This window comes from Oryza sativa, chromosome 1 (assembly GCF_034140825.1).
Source record: "Oryza sativa Japonica Group chromosome 1, ASM3414082v1".
NCBI lineage: Eukaryota > Viridiplantae > Streptophyta > Magnoliopsida > Poales > Poaceae > Oryza > Oryza sativa.
In genome coordinates this window covers 23,119,391-23,136,120 of record NC_089035.1, presented here as the reverse complement: position 1 = coordinate 23,136,120, position 16,730 = coordinate 23,119,391, and the positions used below count along the sequence as shown (strand labels likewise).

Here is a 16,730-nt window from a genome sequence, read left to right as displayed (position 1 = left end):
AGAAAACGAGGAGGGAACTGCTAGTGCTTTTCGTAGAGGAGGACAAGGAAACTGAGCAGCTAGGAGATGAGGAGTCACCGGTTGCAAAAATGGATCATGGTCATAAGAGCAAGGATAATAGTGGGCTATAAGTAAGCTATATGCTTATATGGAAGAGAGAGATAAACAAAAGTGGGGAGTATTGGTTCTTATGCAAGAGCTAACTGCACATAAATTCTAAGAAATATGCATTAAATTCATGGTGAGAGAAAGAGAGAGGATGAAGAAAATAAAGATAAACTTATAGCCAATCTACTATATATGTTAGATTTAACATTGACTAATAGTAAATAGTGAGCTCTATTATTAAACTTGCTCTAAGGTGGTTTAATTTTTGGTAAGAATGTGAGTGAGGGAGAGATTGATTAGCGGGAGGAGGAACTCGAGGAGACAGCTCGGTTTCCTGGAAGATAACTCGAGAGAACTGACTGGGAATCGGAAAAACAGATTTGTCTGTGATCCCATTGGAGATAACGCAGTGGAATATGATTTGGCTCTTGGTCTGCTTTAGAGCAGGTACAAACTATAAGCCAGCTATAAACATATTATAAAGAAATAAAAGAGAAAAGAGAAGAGCAGCCAGCTGTAGCACGGACTCCAAGACATAACATGTGTATGATAGGTAGGACCAGATATTAATAGTATAGTAAGCAACTATTGTATGAATTGACTATAGATGATTTGTAGCCGGTAGTTGGCTATACTATTAAACTTGCTCTTAGTTTCTTAGCCGTTCCCGTGCGCCGCCGCCGCCGCCGCCGCTCCTCCTCTTCTCACTCCACCGCCGACGCCGTGCCACCGCTCCTACACAGACACAGTACAGGCCCCAAATCGTCATCCTCGAGGATATCTCCCCGTCCGCTCGCCACTCCGACTGAGTTCGCCCCGCCGCCCGCCGTTCCCCCCCCCCCCCCCCCCCGCATACTGGTGAGAATCCATCCGTTCCGTTTACCCACGTCGAGTTTGTGCTAAACCCTAGCTTCTGTTCTACAAATTTTGCCTTCACCTTAATACTAATACTAACAGTTTTCTTGGTTTGTTCCTAAAATTTTTTTTTGAACCCCCCATGTCCCATGTTAGATCCGCCCGTGTCTGAAAACTTGTCCGTTATGTGTGAGAAATTTCAGATTTTAAGAACATGAGCATTATTTTCTTTCACTGCCCAAATCCAATGCGCTAGCTTCTTGACAGATAAACACTTTGAGGGGGAATAAATCCAAGAAACATATGGCCAAGAAACGCGAATCCTGCACCCCGGACGCCAGAGGTACTCCGTGGAAGGGGCGGCTACGTTCTCACCACCCGGCGCTTCCCACCTCGCCCTCATTGCTACCCTCTTCCTCAGCCAAGAACCAGAAGAAGAAGAGGGAGCAGGAGGCCCAATCGTTCAAGAGGCGAGCTGCCCCGAAGAAAGCCAAGGATACGGGTAAATGCGGCAGCCGGAGTCAGGACGCTGCAGAGAAGCCCCTGTTGCCTGCTCCTCCCCGTCGGTCCCCACGCCTCGCTGGCAATCCCCCGGCTTTGGTCGACGGGGTGTGCAAGGTATCCTCCATTGTCTCCTCATGGTTGTGGATTTGTTACATTAGGGCATGTACAAAGGTAGAGTCAGATATGAGCTCTACGTTATCTAGAGACTAGCATCCTACAACAGTTAAAGACAATATGGTCTCTAATCATTAATGTATAAAAATACTTTTTCTTACTCTTCTTTCCTTTCTTTCACCACCATCGACTCTGAGCCGTTGTCATGCACTAACAACCATACTCCTTTCTCTTTCTTCCATATCATCAAATTTACTTGCATGACAATAGAGAAAGACCACTAATAAAGACCGTTGTACATGCCCTTAGTCGTGCCATCTGAAACAATAATAAACCAGTAGCAGTTTGTTTGAAATAGCCATCAAAGTATCCAACAAATTCAATATTCAAAGCTCTTCATTGAACTTATGGCTAGGTTATGTCCATTTTTCAAATAACGGAGGTAATCTTGGCTAGGTTATGTTAATGGTTCAAAACTTGTTTTGAAATTGCTTAACCAGGACAGTTATTTTGAAGTTAATAGTATATGGGAGATATATGGGACCATGTGAGATATGTGACATTGTTGCTTACTTCCTGATTTTTTTTGTTCCATGTTTTATTCCCTATTTTCTGACTTGATAGACAGAACCGCAATTTCCCCCCCTAAAATTTGTCATTATCTCTTGTTTTGAGCATTTCATCAAAATTGAACACTGAATAGTAACATTCTCCAGTAGATCATGCCTACCAAGCAAAATCTTGTTCTACCCTACCAATTATCATGTTCCTGTGCTTATTTCTTAATTTCTACTTTAGATTGGTTGGATCCTTATGCCTGTCCAATCCTAATATTAATGGTAATTGGAATGCTTAAATCATTTTATGTACCATTTATGTCTTCAGAGAAACAGTGTTGTGATTTCTACTACTTTCAGGAATCTATGGTAAGGGGAAAGCAGTCAGCAATTGTGCCTTTCCGAAGATCCCTACGGCTCCGTCATAATCAAAACAGTCAAAATGCTTTTAGTATGGACCAGAATCATGAGAGTTCATCAAGAAGGAGCCAGAAAAATACCGTGGTAAAGCTTTCTATGAGGATGGTAAGCCACAAGGATTCACAAAAAATATTTTGTCAAGATTCCCAGGGCATTCCTCCCAGGATAAGGGTTCCAGATCTATCATGCAAAAAGACTCAGAAGGAAGAGCTGAATTCCAATTGTTGTGAGAAGCTGGCAAGAAAGAGGAAGAGAGGAACAGAAGAAAGAATGTCCTCATCAAAGAGGCAGAGTCATAAGGATCCCAAATCATTGTCCCTAAAATGCCAAGAAAGTACACCTACCAATAAGCCTAGAAACACCAGTCACAAAAAGGGTGAAAATAACTCTTCTTCAATGCCACAGCCTAAATTTTGTGATGGAAGGTTGATGAATGCTGAGAGAAACAATAAAGAGCTAAATGGGAGTGAAAGACGAGAAACACAATGTGGTTTAAATAACTGGACAGAAGAGCAGGACATGGCATTGCGCAAAGCTTACTTCACTGCTCGACCATCCCCAAATTTCTGGAAGAAAGTTTCAAAAATGGTATTGCCAATCCTTCTGTTTTGTTGCTTTAGTGCTTCTATCATTTATTTGTAATTGCAACAGCTGATTGATAATAATATGCAAAGAGGTGCCTGAAGAAACATGATTCTTTACTGGAGTTGAAATGCTGCACTCAAAATCATTTTATATTTTCAGGGATGATTCATCAATGGACCTTAGTTATTCATGACTCATTACGTGTCAATTCTGTTGCAATTTGCCTTCAGTTCTCCCTTCTTACAGAGACTGCCGTACGGCAGACATCAAATAAAAGGGTAAACACATGTTGAAAATCTACCATAGTCTCCAACACACTATTGGTGGGTGATAAATAAGCTAAACAATAGACTATGCATTTCCTGATTATGTGATGGGTTGTTACAGGTGTAGGGTTCACTTGTCATTTGTTTCTTAATTACTCCCAAATTCCCAATTGATCTTGCACTGTAGGAAAAAACAGTAATGATGTAGTAGTTTTTTTATCCATACAATATCTAAGATGCAAAGTTCATGTCAAATAACTAGGTACACAGATTTGACAATGGTTAAATAAGTAAATTGTATATGCTGGTCCGTAGCCCAGTAACACGGCATGCATTGCAATTAATAGCACTTAGAGGAGATTGTTAGTATCTCCTTTGTTTTCAGTATACACTGACACTCAAAGGAATGTGGCAATTAAAGTCATATAGCAAGGATTTTTTAGTGTCAAACTATTTTTTTTTCAGTACTTCTATCTAGTGTTGTTGCAACTAGATTTAGTACAACTTGTTTTGCTTTCAGTTAATTTTCCAGTGCTATTTAGCATATGTTGTCATAAATGTGGCAGCAGTGCCCAGTGGACAATCCTAGTTGGACTTCTTTGAAATACTTCAATGGCAAGCTTAATGTACATTTCTACCTTAATCATTTATTAGTTCAGCAATCGCTGACTTAAACCATTTCAGGTTCCTGGAAAATCTGCTGAAGAGTGCTTGAGCAGAGTTCATGCTGATCTTTCAACACCGACTCCAATTGCTCCTCGTCCTAGAACAAGTAAAATGAAATTTTCTCCTCTTGGACATTTCACATTGTCTGATCCAAAACATCCAAACGTCCTGGAACCTTCCTTCAGAAGACGGACTGCCAAGCAGAAGAGCCTAGCAGCACAGAAGACAGTGAGACATTTACTGAAGAAGCAGTGCCTCACTGACCAAACTCAAGAGGCTGATCACTTCTCAATTTTCGAGACATCACCAACTGTTCTACCGGTGGAATTCTCTTTTGAGGATTCTCCTGGGACTCCTAACAGTTCAGGGAAAAAACTGTTAGCAAGGTTGGAAACTGTAAAGAATGTTGGCATAAACCCCGCTGAACCGAGCCCAGCAGTTCTGAAGCCTATAAAAAATGTTATCTTACATGAGAAATATGTTGACCGATTGTCCCGCAGAGAAGGCACAACAAGGCCTCGTAAAAAAGCTGCAGGGTCCAAAGCTCTGGATTCTGTCAAGACTCAACAGGCAGGTGGTGTGAAGGCTGCAAGGAATGCTCTCATCACAGAAGCAACAGACTTTATAAGCCATTTCAAGAAGATGCAAGCAAATCCCCTTGCGCATGTTGTAGAAGACGACGAAGATGATGAGATTGATGGTATTGAGTGTGATACTAGCAATCATTGATACTTGATTCGAAGCTGCCTGTTGTACATAAAGTTTTAAAACTGCAGCTGGATAGCATCTTATCAAGCTTTAGTTCTGCAATGATATGCATATGTTTTGCCTCAGCTGTTTTATATGCTCTGGATCAGAATAGAGTATCTCTCTTGCAGCAAGAATCCTATTTTTCTTGGCGGTTGACTGGTCATCTCTTTGGATCCATCCAAAGGCTACTGATAAAAAGGTGGTTGAGAGGAAAGCTTGGAGGTGTGTTGTTCAAGTAAGGTCTGATTTTGCTATAAATTTAAGGAAATTGCTATATATCACTTGTGAAATTTTTCAGGTTTTCACTCGAATTTCTGTCCCGTTGAACTTTTTGGGTATGATTCATATCGCTTTTCGGGTCCACACCCCATTCGAGTTGAGAACCATTTTGTCTTTCCAGATCGGAACAAGCCCCAAAGCTGAGAGGTGAGAGCTAGTTCCACTAGCAGAGCCCCTTTTGGGGTAGCATTTTTAGTATTAGAGTGTTTGGTGATACTGGTAGTACTAGGAAGCATCTAAATTCCATTCGCAGTGACCGGGCTAGGGATCTACGGCATGTTTTTGCATCTCCAAGTCAGTCTCTGTGTCATTTTAAGAATTCGTTCGGCACGTTTGCCAGACTCGAACTGAGGGGGAGATTTTTCAATTTTGTACCCCGGGTCACTAGTATCTGTCGCTATTTTGAATCACTGATTTATCAGTAGATGGTGCCATCTGTTATTAGTTGCTGAAGAGGAAAAGGAAATACAGTCTCTTGCTTCTGAATATTTTGTCAATGGCTGAGGTTCATCTGGATCTTTGTTATGGGCAGGCTGATTTTTGCTTTGCCATTTAATTTGTGCAGATCACAAGCTGTTAGGCAGCAAAAAGCTATCTGAAGAAATCAACTTTTTCTGCCTTCCTGTAGATTAGTTTGCAGCATGCATACATATGATATGCCCTTTTACACTTCTTTGACACCTTGGTAGTATGTATGATTGGTCAGTAAATTTTCAAACTCTGTCTACCAATATGTTTTATCTATACAGGTTGGGTACATGGAGATTACACTGGTAGATTTCCTTTGGAAAAATACACTGAAATGATTCAGCATATGCATGACTGCACAGTTCCTTGAATGCCATACATGTATAGAAAGCTAAACAGAGGGATTGAGTGCTACATCTCATGTGTCTGATCCATCTGCTGAAAACTAATGTAAGGTGACACTTAGTTTTGCAGTTCTGCTTGTTTTCCGTCCTTACCTGTCAATCTTCTTTGTGACCATTCATTGTTGTCAGTCATGACTTGTACATTATGTCCAAAGCACAATTTTTAGAATTTATAGCAGCCAAAGCAATTTCTCCAACTGAAGTCTATATCTACAGCAAGTTCTCTAGTATCTGTCGATCTATGAATGTGTTGTTCATCAGTCAGAATTGGTGCAGATATCTGGTGTGTGCCTTTTCAGTTTGGTGTTTCCTGATGAATGCGGCTTGATGCGGAACTGAATCCGTTTGTAGCTTGCTTATATTTACAGTAAGTAGCATGCTTGGCTCAGATTTTCAGCAGTTTGTAATGTATGTACTTACCAGGTAGTAATATCTAGCAAGAATGATGTTTGCTACAGGACATCCAAATTTTGTGTAATTGGCTGGGGGACATCGCTAGATCGTGTCAATGCCGGAGGACAAAAAAAAAGTGTAATTAGCTATAGGATACCAAAGACATTATTTTATAATTACCGAACAAAAATTGGAGAGAATTTTTTTAAGAAAATACAAGTTCACCCCTTCATATTAATTGCACAGCATAGACATAAATCCAGTGCTGTGGGTGTTCCACGTATGTTTGTTATCCACATCGTGTAAACCAACTAACAAATGTAAAAAGAAAATCTAGAAAAATGTACATATACTTCTAATAGTTACGTATATATGTGTGTAAAGTACCAGTTTTAAATTAATTATATTTTAGCCCTAATAAAAAATAAAAATATAACAATTTTAATAGTATAAATATGTTAGAATTTTATCTTTCTCTCTGAATTTGATGCTAAGACTTCATACATAAATGTAATATTGTCGGAGTACTTGTGCAAATTTAACTAGGTTTTTTTATGATATTTGCTAGGTGGGTGTACTGTGAGTGCACCCGAAGCTTATGTGGAGTATGTTCCCAGCTACAAGAAGAGGAACAGATAAGTGGCGGAGCCATCGCCCGGCTAGCCCGGGCTCACCGGCGAAAACTCCATTAAATTTATAAAATTGAATATTGATGAATAAATTGATGGTGAAATTTATATAGCAAATGCTATTTATATTGAAATTTGCTCGGGCTCGAAAATCTTTCTAGCTACACCTCTGGAACAGATAGTGATGATGCTCCCAAGTTTCCTTCCGTACAGTTTGTTCAGGGTACCCGGCTACCCGCCTTCTAACTACAAGCATCAAAATCTCAATGCAAATAATTCTAGAAAGCTTGGCATTGTTTTTTCTTAAAAGAAGGTAAAAAATGAAATAGGTGATTTTTCAGAATAATTTAGGTAGATTTTTTTAGTGATGTTTTTAGAAATCATGAAAAGCAAGGCTGGGCGATAGAAGTGGCAAAGAACAAAACCCTAAATTTAATTTTTTAAAGATCAAATTCTAAATTTAAAATGAGATGCTGCTTTTCAAGGAAAAGCAGTGCCAAACATACAATACCGCTCTAGGTTCTCTTAAGTCTCGTTCGGTTAATCCCTTTCACAAGGGGATTAAGGGGATTGTGTGGAATTATTCCTTTTCAATTCCCTCCAATCCCTCATTCTTGGGGATTGACTAAGCAAACCATTAGGGTGCCGGTCCCCATCAATTACTAGAACACATACTTGCATTAATTATTCAACCCCCATACTACTTCGGTTCGAATAAAAAAACTGAAAAAAATCTGTAATGTCCATTGTTAGTCAAGTTCTATGTCAAATCATTGCCATAAAGCATTATTGTCATTCTTTGATGTTGACAAAACTTTGACCAAAACGAGACCATGCAGCAATCAACCCCAATCAAACACATGCTTTACTATATATTCATATATTGCTCGCTCTCAAAGCTAGGATTCGAACCTATTCCCATCAAGGCATCCGTTTAACTTCGAATCGATTTGATTTCCACTAGAAATGGACACACTCTTATCTGTAGTTGCCAGTGACATTATCAGCCGCCTCATCTCCTCCCTCATCACGAAGTACAGCAACCAAAGCACCGCCGATCATAAGCTTGAGCGTCTGCAATGGCTGCTCCTCAGAGCAAGAACCATCGTCGAGGAAGCCCATGGCCGGCAGATCTCCAACCAAGGTATGCTCCTACAGCTCAGGCAGCTAATGCAGAGCATGTACCAAGGCTACTACATTCTCAACGCCTTCCAAGAACAGCACATCACCGGTAAACGAAGGCGATCATCATCATCCCTCAAACTGAAGAAGCTTCAGGCTGCCATGGAGGATTTGGAATCTGCCATCGATGACTCGAAGAAGGAGTTTGTTGTGTTCTTGCTAGGCTGCCCATGCTTGCCTCAGCGACCATACGACACTCACCTGTTCAGGGAGAAGTGCATGTTTGGTCGGCACGAAGAGAAAGAGCTGATCCGTGAATTTCTGCTTCAACCTTGTGATTCTCCTTTGCGTGTTCTTCCAATCATCCGCCCCCGAGAAGTCGGGAAGAACACGCTGATCGAGCACGTCTGCAACGAGGAGAGCGTGCACGAGCATTTCTCACGGGTTGTTCGTTTCAAGAGCGATGATTTGAACAATGAAGAGAATCAAGAAAGTTTCTTCAAGACAAGTGAGCTGGTTGCTTCTAGTACCATGTCTCTGGTTGTCGTTGAGCTTGTCAACGACGATATCAGTGACGAGACATGGAGAGGATTCTGCTCATCCATTGCAAATGGTTGCAGCAAAATGATAGTCATCAGTAGATCGGAGACGATCTCAAGGTTAGGGACAACACAAGCACTCAAGCTCAAGAGGCTCAAACGCCACGAGTTCTGGTACTTCTTCCGAACCATTGCCTTTGGAACTGCAGATCCGGAAGAACATCCAGAGCTACTGCGTATCGCCAGGAGGATTGCAACAACAGATCAAAGGTGCTTCCATTGCTGCTAACATATTTGCAAGATTGCTACGAGCTAACCTGAATGTAAAGTTTTGGAGTTACACATGGAGGTTCATCAAGAAAGCAGTGGAACTTCAGCTTCTTGCCTGTGGTGGGAGTTGGGACATTGTTAGCAATAGCCGCCACTACTATCTGTCTGGTCACAGTGATGGCCCTCTCCATCTGTGCAATGATGGGTACAAAACTGTTGCAGCTGGTTGTTTGGTGAATGATGAACTACCAAGAATAATAGCAGATGACATGCTGATCAGAACCAATGCCTTTTCTGAAGGCAGTTTTGATATCCTACGATGGAAGTCTCCAATACGCCCCTATTATTGCTACATAGCAAACTGTGTTGTTAAGAAGGCTCCACAGATTGTGCAGCCTAAAGATAAATCTCTGAAGAGGAGGAGAGGAATATGAAAGTTTAGTGTCACTCTATGTACACAACAATTTCTGTATTTGGTGTTGACTATAGTGATGTTAGCTTGGTTATTTGTACTTTTTTCACTTTTACTTCTACACTTCTACTCCTAGCACTCTGAAACTGATACCAAGTGATGACAGCATTAATCCAGTGGACTCTAGCGAACCAAACAGAGGCTGAGTTTGTTTCTTTAGAGTTCCCAACTCCCCTCTTGTTTCCACGTGTACGCTTTTTAAACTACTAAACGGTATGTTTTTTACAAAAAATTTCTATAGAAAAACTGTTTTTTTAAAAAATCATATTAATCTATTTTTCAAATTTTTTAAGTTAATATTTAATTAATCTTGTGTTGGTTGGGAACCTGCAAACTCAACCAAAGCAATGTTTCATTCGGAAAAAATGATCTCTGTTTTTTTTTCCTTTTGGCCCCACGTGCCAAAACTCAGTACAGGGGGTTTCTGGAACCGGCTCCTCGCATCTAAAGTCAGGGAAGCACAGTATTTTAAGTCTTGTGCTACAATGCAAAACAGTACCGTGCAGTTTATTACTGTAGCAACAGTATAAAGCAGTGGATTTTACTGTACAGAGATATTGTTCACCAAATTACTGTACCGATCGATCTTGTTCGTTTGTGGTGGATCGGACGGCTAAAAATAGCTCTAAAGTTATGGCACTATAGCTCTCTAACTTTACATGAAAGTCAGAGGATCTCATCCCGGGGTTTCTTCTTCTAGATCATGGGAACTTCAAATAAGGGCACAAAGTTCAATGCTTGCTCGCATAATTTAACAGGACAAGAGTGGAATATAATGGGAAAAACTAAGTATGAATAATGGTAAGCAAGTAGACTGTGAGTGACAAATAATGAATTTTCTCGATTAAAATTTGGTACGGTGAAGCACTAAAGTCACCCATAAATTAACTCCATTATCTAAAGAAAAAACTCCATAAATTTTCTTGCCCGTGAAATAAAAGGGAAGAAAATGTGTCTTTACTTATGCTAACCGGAGGCCCGCCTAGAAGCTTCCTCAGGATTATATGGATCAAAGACACTCACGAGTCAACACTAATAGTTGTAATCTTGGACGATTCAAAAGAAAGAAGAAATTAAACATCCATGGCTGCGGATGAGATCCATGCATGAAATTTGGATCGAACTACCGGACAAAGCAAAGTCAATACCATAATATTTAACATGGTGAATTACAGAGATAATTGATATTCCCTCTATATTTTAATGTATGACGCCGTTGACTTTTTAACCAACGTTTGGCCACTCATCTTGTTCAAAAATTTTATGCAAATATAAAAATACTTATGTTATGCTTAAAGAACATTTGATAATAAATCAAGTCACAATAAAATAAATTATAATTATACACATTTTTTGAATAAGACGAAATGTCAAACGTTTGTCAAAAAGTCAATGGCGTTATACATTAAAATACGGAGGGAGTACATAGGAGGGAGGCAGAGTTGATGAGTACAATCAAGAGAATCATGAAAGTTTCATCAAGGGAAGGGAGCTAGTCGCTTCTAGTGTGATGATGTCCTTGGTTGTAGTTGAGGCTGTCAATGACGAGATCGACGATGAGTCTTGGAGAGGATTCTGCTCATCCATTATTGACAGTGGTTGCAGCAAAATCATAATTATCAGCAGAGTGGACACCATCTCAAGGTTGGGGACGACACAAGCACTCAAGCTGAAGAGGCTCCGTCAGCATGAGTTCTGGTACTTCTTCCGAGCCCTTTACCTATGGAAGTTCAAATTCAGAAGAGCATCAGGAGCTAATACAAATCCTCAGGAGGATTGCAACGCAGATCAAAGGTGCTTTCCTAGCTGCAAACATGTTTGCGAGACTGTTACGAGCTAACCTTGATGTGAAGTTCTGGCGTCACACGTTGGAGTTCATCAGGAAAGCAGTGGAATTTTCAGCTTCTTGTCTGTGGTGAGCATTCATGGGACGTTTCCAGTGATAGCCGCCATTACTATTTTGTCTGACCACACTGATGGCCCTTTCCATCTGTGCAACAGTGGGTACAAGACTATTTCGGGTTATTCGGTCAAAGATGGGCTGCGAAAAATAACAGCAGATGATGTGCTTAATAAGACTAGTGCCTTTTATGAAGGCAATTTTGAGTTTCTACGATGGAGATCTCCAATACCCCCTATTACTGCTACATAGCAAACTGTGTTGTTAAGAAGGCTCCACATGTTATGGTTAAGGATAAATCTCTGAAGAGAAAAAGAGGAAAATAAAAGATTAAGGTCAGCCTATGTACTATGGTTTGGGTCTGTTTGGCACAGCTCCAACTCCAGCTCCACCCCTCCTGGAGCTGGAGTTCAGCCAAATAGTTTCAGTGTCATCAAAACTGGGAGTGGAGTTGGCTGAAGCTCTCTCACAAAATGTACTAGAGTTGTGGAGCTGGGTTTAGACAGCTCCACAACTCAACTCCTAGAGTAATATTTAGGAGTTGGAACTGTACCAAACAGGCCATTTCTTGTACTTGATTATGACTATATTATGGTATTAAATTCCTTTTGAAGTTAGTTGTAGCACTTTCTGAAAACCTTACTCTAATTATTAACACAAATATTCCATATTTGTTTGTTGTTTTGCGATAGAGTTCCAGTGAGCTAAGGTACTTGGGAAATTGGTACAGTATTTTAGCGATTCCCTTTTAAGTAAAATTGCAGAAAGTCTGGTCTTCATTCCACCACATAATCACTTCTCCCAACACATATGCCCTTCAAATAGAGTAGCCATCTCTTAACACTACCATAGATTAGGGCATTCTCAACCCAATAACTAGGATGATATCCATAGCATTAAATAAGTTGTCGCCTAGGACAAAAAAAAAATGATGTGGCAAGTGAATAAATGAGGAAAGAGAAGGAAACCATGTCTTGCATGAGACATGGTTTCTACACAACATCCAAAACATCATGTGAGATAATTAGCATTAAATTGAAGTATGGAATAGTGGTATTTGCATTGCAAGAGTAGTGTCTAGTACTAGTTTTTTTTGATGATGTGGAGTTTATGGAAACCACGTCTCACTACTACAAAAGTGATTTTTCTGTACGAGGCCCCATCATTTTTCCATGCGGACCGTAACTAGTGGCGTCTGCAAAAATCGAGGGTCATTTTCCCATACGGCTGCTTAAGTGACCCGTATGGAAAAATCGATTTTCCCATACGGGCCTCTTAAGAGGGCCGCATGTAAAAATGACACTTAAGCACCCGCATGGAAAAATCGATTTTTCCATGCGGACCACTTAAGAAGCCGTATGCGAAAATAAAATTTGAAAAATTTAAAACTAGTATATCTCACCCATATGAACTCCAAATTGGATGATTTTTTTCCTAAATGTTTCTAAAATTATGTTCTATCATGTTATTATGTTCTTACTGGTATTATTTTTGCTATTTTTTCTTGTGGCTTTGTTTTATCAATTAAAATTTTGAATTTCAAAACTTCAAATAATATTTTGAAGTAGTAAATGAATTCAACTGAAAAAGTCATCAATAACAAGGTTGTATAACTCATCAAGATCTATAACTTCTATTTTGGTCATTTCTTCATCCAACAAAGTGATTTGTAAGATTGTTCACAAAATGCACATATCTTATATAAAACTTATATAAGAGATGTGCATTTTGTGAACAATCTTACAAATCACTTTGTTGGATAAAGAAATGACTAAAATAGAAGTTATAGATCTTGATGAGTTATACAACCTTGTTATTGATGACTTTTTCAATTGAAATCATTTTGTATTTGAAAATGTTATTTGAAGTTGTCATATTTTGAAATTCAAATTCAAACGGTCCAAACAAAGTCGTATAGAAAAATGACCAATACAAAAGTTGAAGATCTTGATAAGTTATACAACTTTATTGTTGACAACTTTTCTATTTGAAATCATTTACTGCGTGAAAAATTATTTGAATTTTTTATATTATAAAGTTCAAATTTTATATAGTTCAATCAAACTCGGATGGAGAAATGACCAAAAGAAAATTGGTAGATCTTAACGAGTTCTACAACTTTATTTTTGGTAACTTTTTCATATGAGTTCATTTAATATCATAAAATTTGATTCGAAGTTCTCATAATTTTAGATTAATTTTTTCCCTCCACACCACTTCAAAATTTTTCATCTCTTCTCCTCTCTCCTCTCTCTCTCTCCCCTCTCTGATATTTTCCCCTCGTCTCTTTCTCTTCCTCTCTCTCTCACTCACTCTTTCTCTCCTCTCTCTCAACCTTTCGGAGGCGCCTGGCGAGCGGCGGCGCCGGGAGCGGGTGGAGGCTGTCACGCCCCGAACTAGTCCCGACCGGAAATAGCCCGTGACGCTCCAAATTAACCTGTTAATCGATACCAGTCCCAGGAAACAGTGCTGGTATCACAGGGAGACAGAATATCACAACAACAGAGGTCTCTTTATTATAGAGTAGAGGTACAGTCATGTTGGGCTGCGGACAGATCCCGAGCTCACAACTGCATTACAAAAGGGAAACGGAAGCCAGGACTTAGACCAATCAACACAGGCGCGACTTGGGAACTAGGCCGAAACCCTAAAACTCGTCGTAGCCGGCTTGCTCCTGGAAGAACTCCTCATCAGCAGGATCCACTTCATCTTCTTCCGCAACTGAGGGGGGGGATATTTATATAGAGCAAGGGTGAGTACGGGAGTACTCAGCAAGCCATGGAAATTAAGTGTTTAATGCAGGCTTCAAAGAAAGGCTGATGTTTTTGCAATTGATTTTATTTGAACTCTTTTCTAAAAACAACTAAGTGAGTGCTTCTCAAACGACACAGATGAGACAGTGCGTCTCGTCCGGTCGGAGTTTGTGCAATATATCAGTCTTTAGGATTGAAGCAAGGTTGGCACCCGGCCAACAACTTTTCAAACGGCCACCCGGGCCAACAACTTTTCAAACGGCCACCCGGGCCTAGCTGATCCCATCAGCTGCAGATTTTTCAAACATCGAACCCCTTCTCACAACAGCAATTTCACAAGCAGTAGTCAAACAAAACTACGCTAGGAATCACCTCACATCCGCCCATGACCGTGGGCACGGCTGTTCGAACAGTTTGTTAACCTTTGCAGAGGGGGGTACACTTTACCCACACGACATTACTAACCCGGATCACCCAGCCCGTGGGGATCAGCCACGTCGGGAGACCTCCAAGCTTTCATGACAAGGCATTTCCAAAGCCGACACAGGTTTACCATATGCCGACGAGAGGGGTCCCAGACCAACAACAGGTTAGGTCCCAGACCTTACTGTGCCAGGAAGCCCAGGGGTCCTCCCCGACACCACCCCGGCGAATCCACATGTCTCTCGGCATCAAGGCTCCCCTGATAAGCTAGTTACTCAGCTAGGGGTGTCCCATTCCACCCATGTGGTCGTACTTGTCTTATGTTTGGATGAAATTCCAAGGAAACGGTCCTTAGGTGCAAGAGCGGGAAACCGTATACCCGGTACGTTCCCCGGTCCGCGGTTTTGGAAATTCATTTAGTTCGCAAGCACCGACCCAGGTGTCGGGTTTTCCAAGTCTTTTGTAAAACCCAAGTTTTACCCAAGAAGTTTTTCAGATTTTAAGTTTGAAGGCGCCCGTCGATACTCGCACAGGGTGCACGAATATCGAGACGCAACTAGATGGTTACAAGGGGACACGATATAACAATTATCAAAGGAAGGATCAAATGCAACAAATTAGGTAGGTCCGCCAATCTGCCTTGCAGACGGGACAACAGATTAAGTGCGATCCTATCAATGCATAATATTTTTCAAGCAACATAATTAAATTTCAAATATAGGCTCAAGATGTTCAAAGGTGGCTTGCCTTGCTCGAGATCTGGAGCTTGATCCTCGAAATCCTCGCACTGCGGGTCTTCGGGCTCCGAAACTACACGCGAAACGGGACAACTCAACAAACGGCGAAAATAAAGCCCTATTAATGACCTCTAAGCGTGCCATTAGATAGATCTCGAGATTTGAGGAATTTTGGAAGTTGAACGGAGTCAAACGGATTTACGGTTGGGAAGATATTGAATTTCTAAGATTTTTGGATTTTTGGTCTAAAGGAAAAAGGATTTAATTAAATTCTTTTTGGAAAAGAAAAAGAAAAGAAAAGGAAAGAGGGAGGGATTATAGACTTTTCCTCGGGCGGCTAGGGCGTGGCCCAAGGGAAAAGGAGCGGACCGACCGAGCTAAATGGGCCGGCCGGCCCAAGGCGGCCCAAGTGCGCGCGCGCGGGAGGGGAGGAGAGAGAGGGCCGGTGGACCGGGCTCACCGTGCGCGGTCCCGGGTGGGACCCGCTTGTCAGCGGCTCGGCTCACCGTGCGGAGGGAGCACGCGGCGTACGCGCGCGGGCGGGGAAGGGACATGGTGCACGCGTGCGATTAGCGGTGGAAGCGGTGCGGCGGGCCCACGCGCAGCCTCACGGCTCGCGGTGGAACGCGCGCACGGGGAGGGGCTGACCGCGGTCGGCCCGTCCCGACCTCGGCTGAGCTGGCGCCGACGTGGCGCCTACGTGGCTGCCACGTGGGCTGGCGGGAGGTAGACGACGACGCCGGCCGGAACAGACGGCGGACAACAGCGGCGAGCGGCGGAGCGAACCACGGCGATACAGGCGAAAGCGAGCACACCGGGTGGTTGCACGAGACGAGGGGAGACGAGCCAACGGCTCGGATTCGCCGTAGGAAGCTTGACGGCGGCGAATCGCGGCGGCGGCAACCGGCGGGGAGGGAAGAGGGAAACGGCGACGAGGTCACGAGGGGTCGATTCCCGGCGGTGAGAGCATCTACGCGGCCACGGGAATCCGATGCTAGCGTTGGATTGGGCGGAGCTACGCCGAGCGAGGCTGGCGACGAGCGGGTGCTACGGAGCTCGAGCGGCGACGGCGGCGAGCACACGGCGAGCGACGGCAACGGTCGGGGCGGCGCCGGCTAGCTACGGGGAGGCTACTCGTGCTACCACCGAAAACTAAGGGGGGGAGATGGAGCGAGGAGGAAAAACGGAGAGAGGCACTACCGAGATGAGGAGGGGCGCTGTGACGAGAGGCCGACGGCGCGGGAGTGATCTCTCCGGCCTCGGGCTGAGGAAGAGGAAGAAGAGGGCGCGCCCGGAGTCCCCTTCCGTGTCCTTGCTCGTGCCGGCTCCTCCGACACGCGCAACGACGAACGGCGACGGCGAACAGAGCACGGGAGGCGGCGGCAATAGCGCGGAGGCGAATGGGAGAAGAAAGAAAAAGGGGGGGGGGAGCTCGGGTTTATAGGGGGCGGCAATGTCGGTTTCGAAACCGACTTTGGCGGTCAAGGCGCGAGCTGGCGCTCCGGCTAGCGGCCAA

The 16,730-nt window shown here is 42.6% G+C and overlaps 2 protein-coding genes and 1 long non-coding RNA gene across 3 annotated transcripts; 2 read left to right on the top strand and 1 right to left on the bottom strand.

Moving 5' to 3' along the window:
• The first annotated feature begins 849 nt into the window (after positions 1 to 849).
• On the top strand, positions 850 to 5,099 carry LOC9272369 (uncharacterized). Its single transcript, XM_015767725.3, has 4 exons — positions 850 to 966; positions 1,231 to 1,581; positions 2,499 to 3,146; positions 4,094 to 5,099. Exons 2-4 carry the CDS (start codon positions 1,267 to 1,269, stop codon positions 4,802 to 4,804), a joined length of 1,674 nt encoding a protein of 557 aa, XP_015623211.1. The 5' UTR covers positions 850 to 966; positions 1,231 to 1,266; the 3' UTR covers positions 4,805 to 5,099.
• A 2,769-nt stretch (positions 5,100 to 7,868) lies between these two features.
• LOC9270742 (disease resistance protein RGA2) lies at positions 7,869 to 9,551 on the top strand. Its single transcript, XM_015788260.3, has one exon. It carries the CDS (start codon positions 7,965 to 7,967, stop codon positions 8,946 to 8,948), a length of 984 nt encoding a protein of 327 aa, XP_015643746.1. The 5' UTR covers positions 7,869 to 7,964; the 3' UTR covers positions 8,949 to 9,551.
• A 1,227-nt stretch (positions 9,552 to 10,778) lies between these two features.
• LOC136354967 (uncharacterized) lies at positions 10,779 to 11,292 on the bottom strand. Its single transcript, XR_010738911.1, has 2 exons — positions 11,243 to 11,292; positions 10,779 to 11,121 (listed from the first exon to the last, which is right to left on the bottom strand). It is a non-coding gene; the product is annotated as an uncharacterized lncRNA (long non-coding RNA).
• Positions 11,293 to 16,730: the final 5,438 nt, after the last annotated feature.

Coding starts and splice junctions, on each gene's coding strand:
- LOC9272369 (XM_015767725.3), top strand. CDS start 1,267: ATGGCCAAGAAACGCGAATCCTGCACCCCGGACGCCAGAGGTACTCCG. Junction 1,582..2,498: donor TGGTCGACGGGGTGTGCAAG/GTATCCTCCATT, acceptor TACTACTTTCAG/GAATCTATGGTAAGGGGAAA. Junction 3,147..4,093: donor GGAAGAAAGTTTCAAAAATG/GTATTGCCAATC, acceptor AAACCATTTCAG/GTTCCTGGAAAATCTGCTGA.
- LOC9270742 (XM_015788260.3), top strand. CDS start 7,965: ATGGACACACTCTTATCTGTAGTTGCCAGTGACATTATCAGCCGCCTC.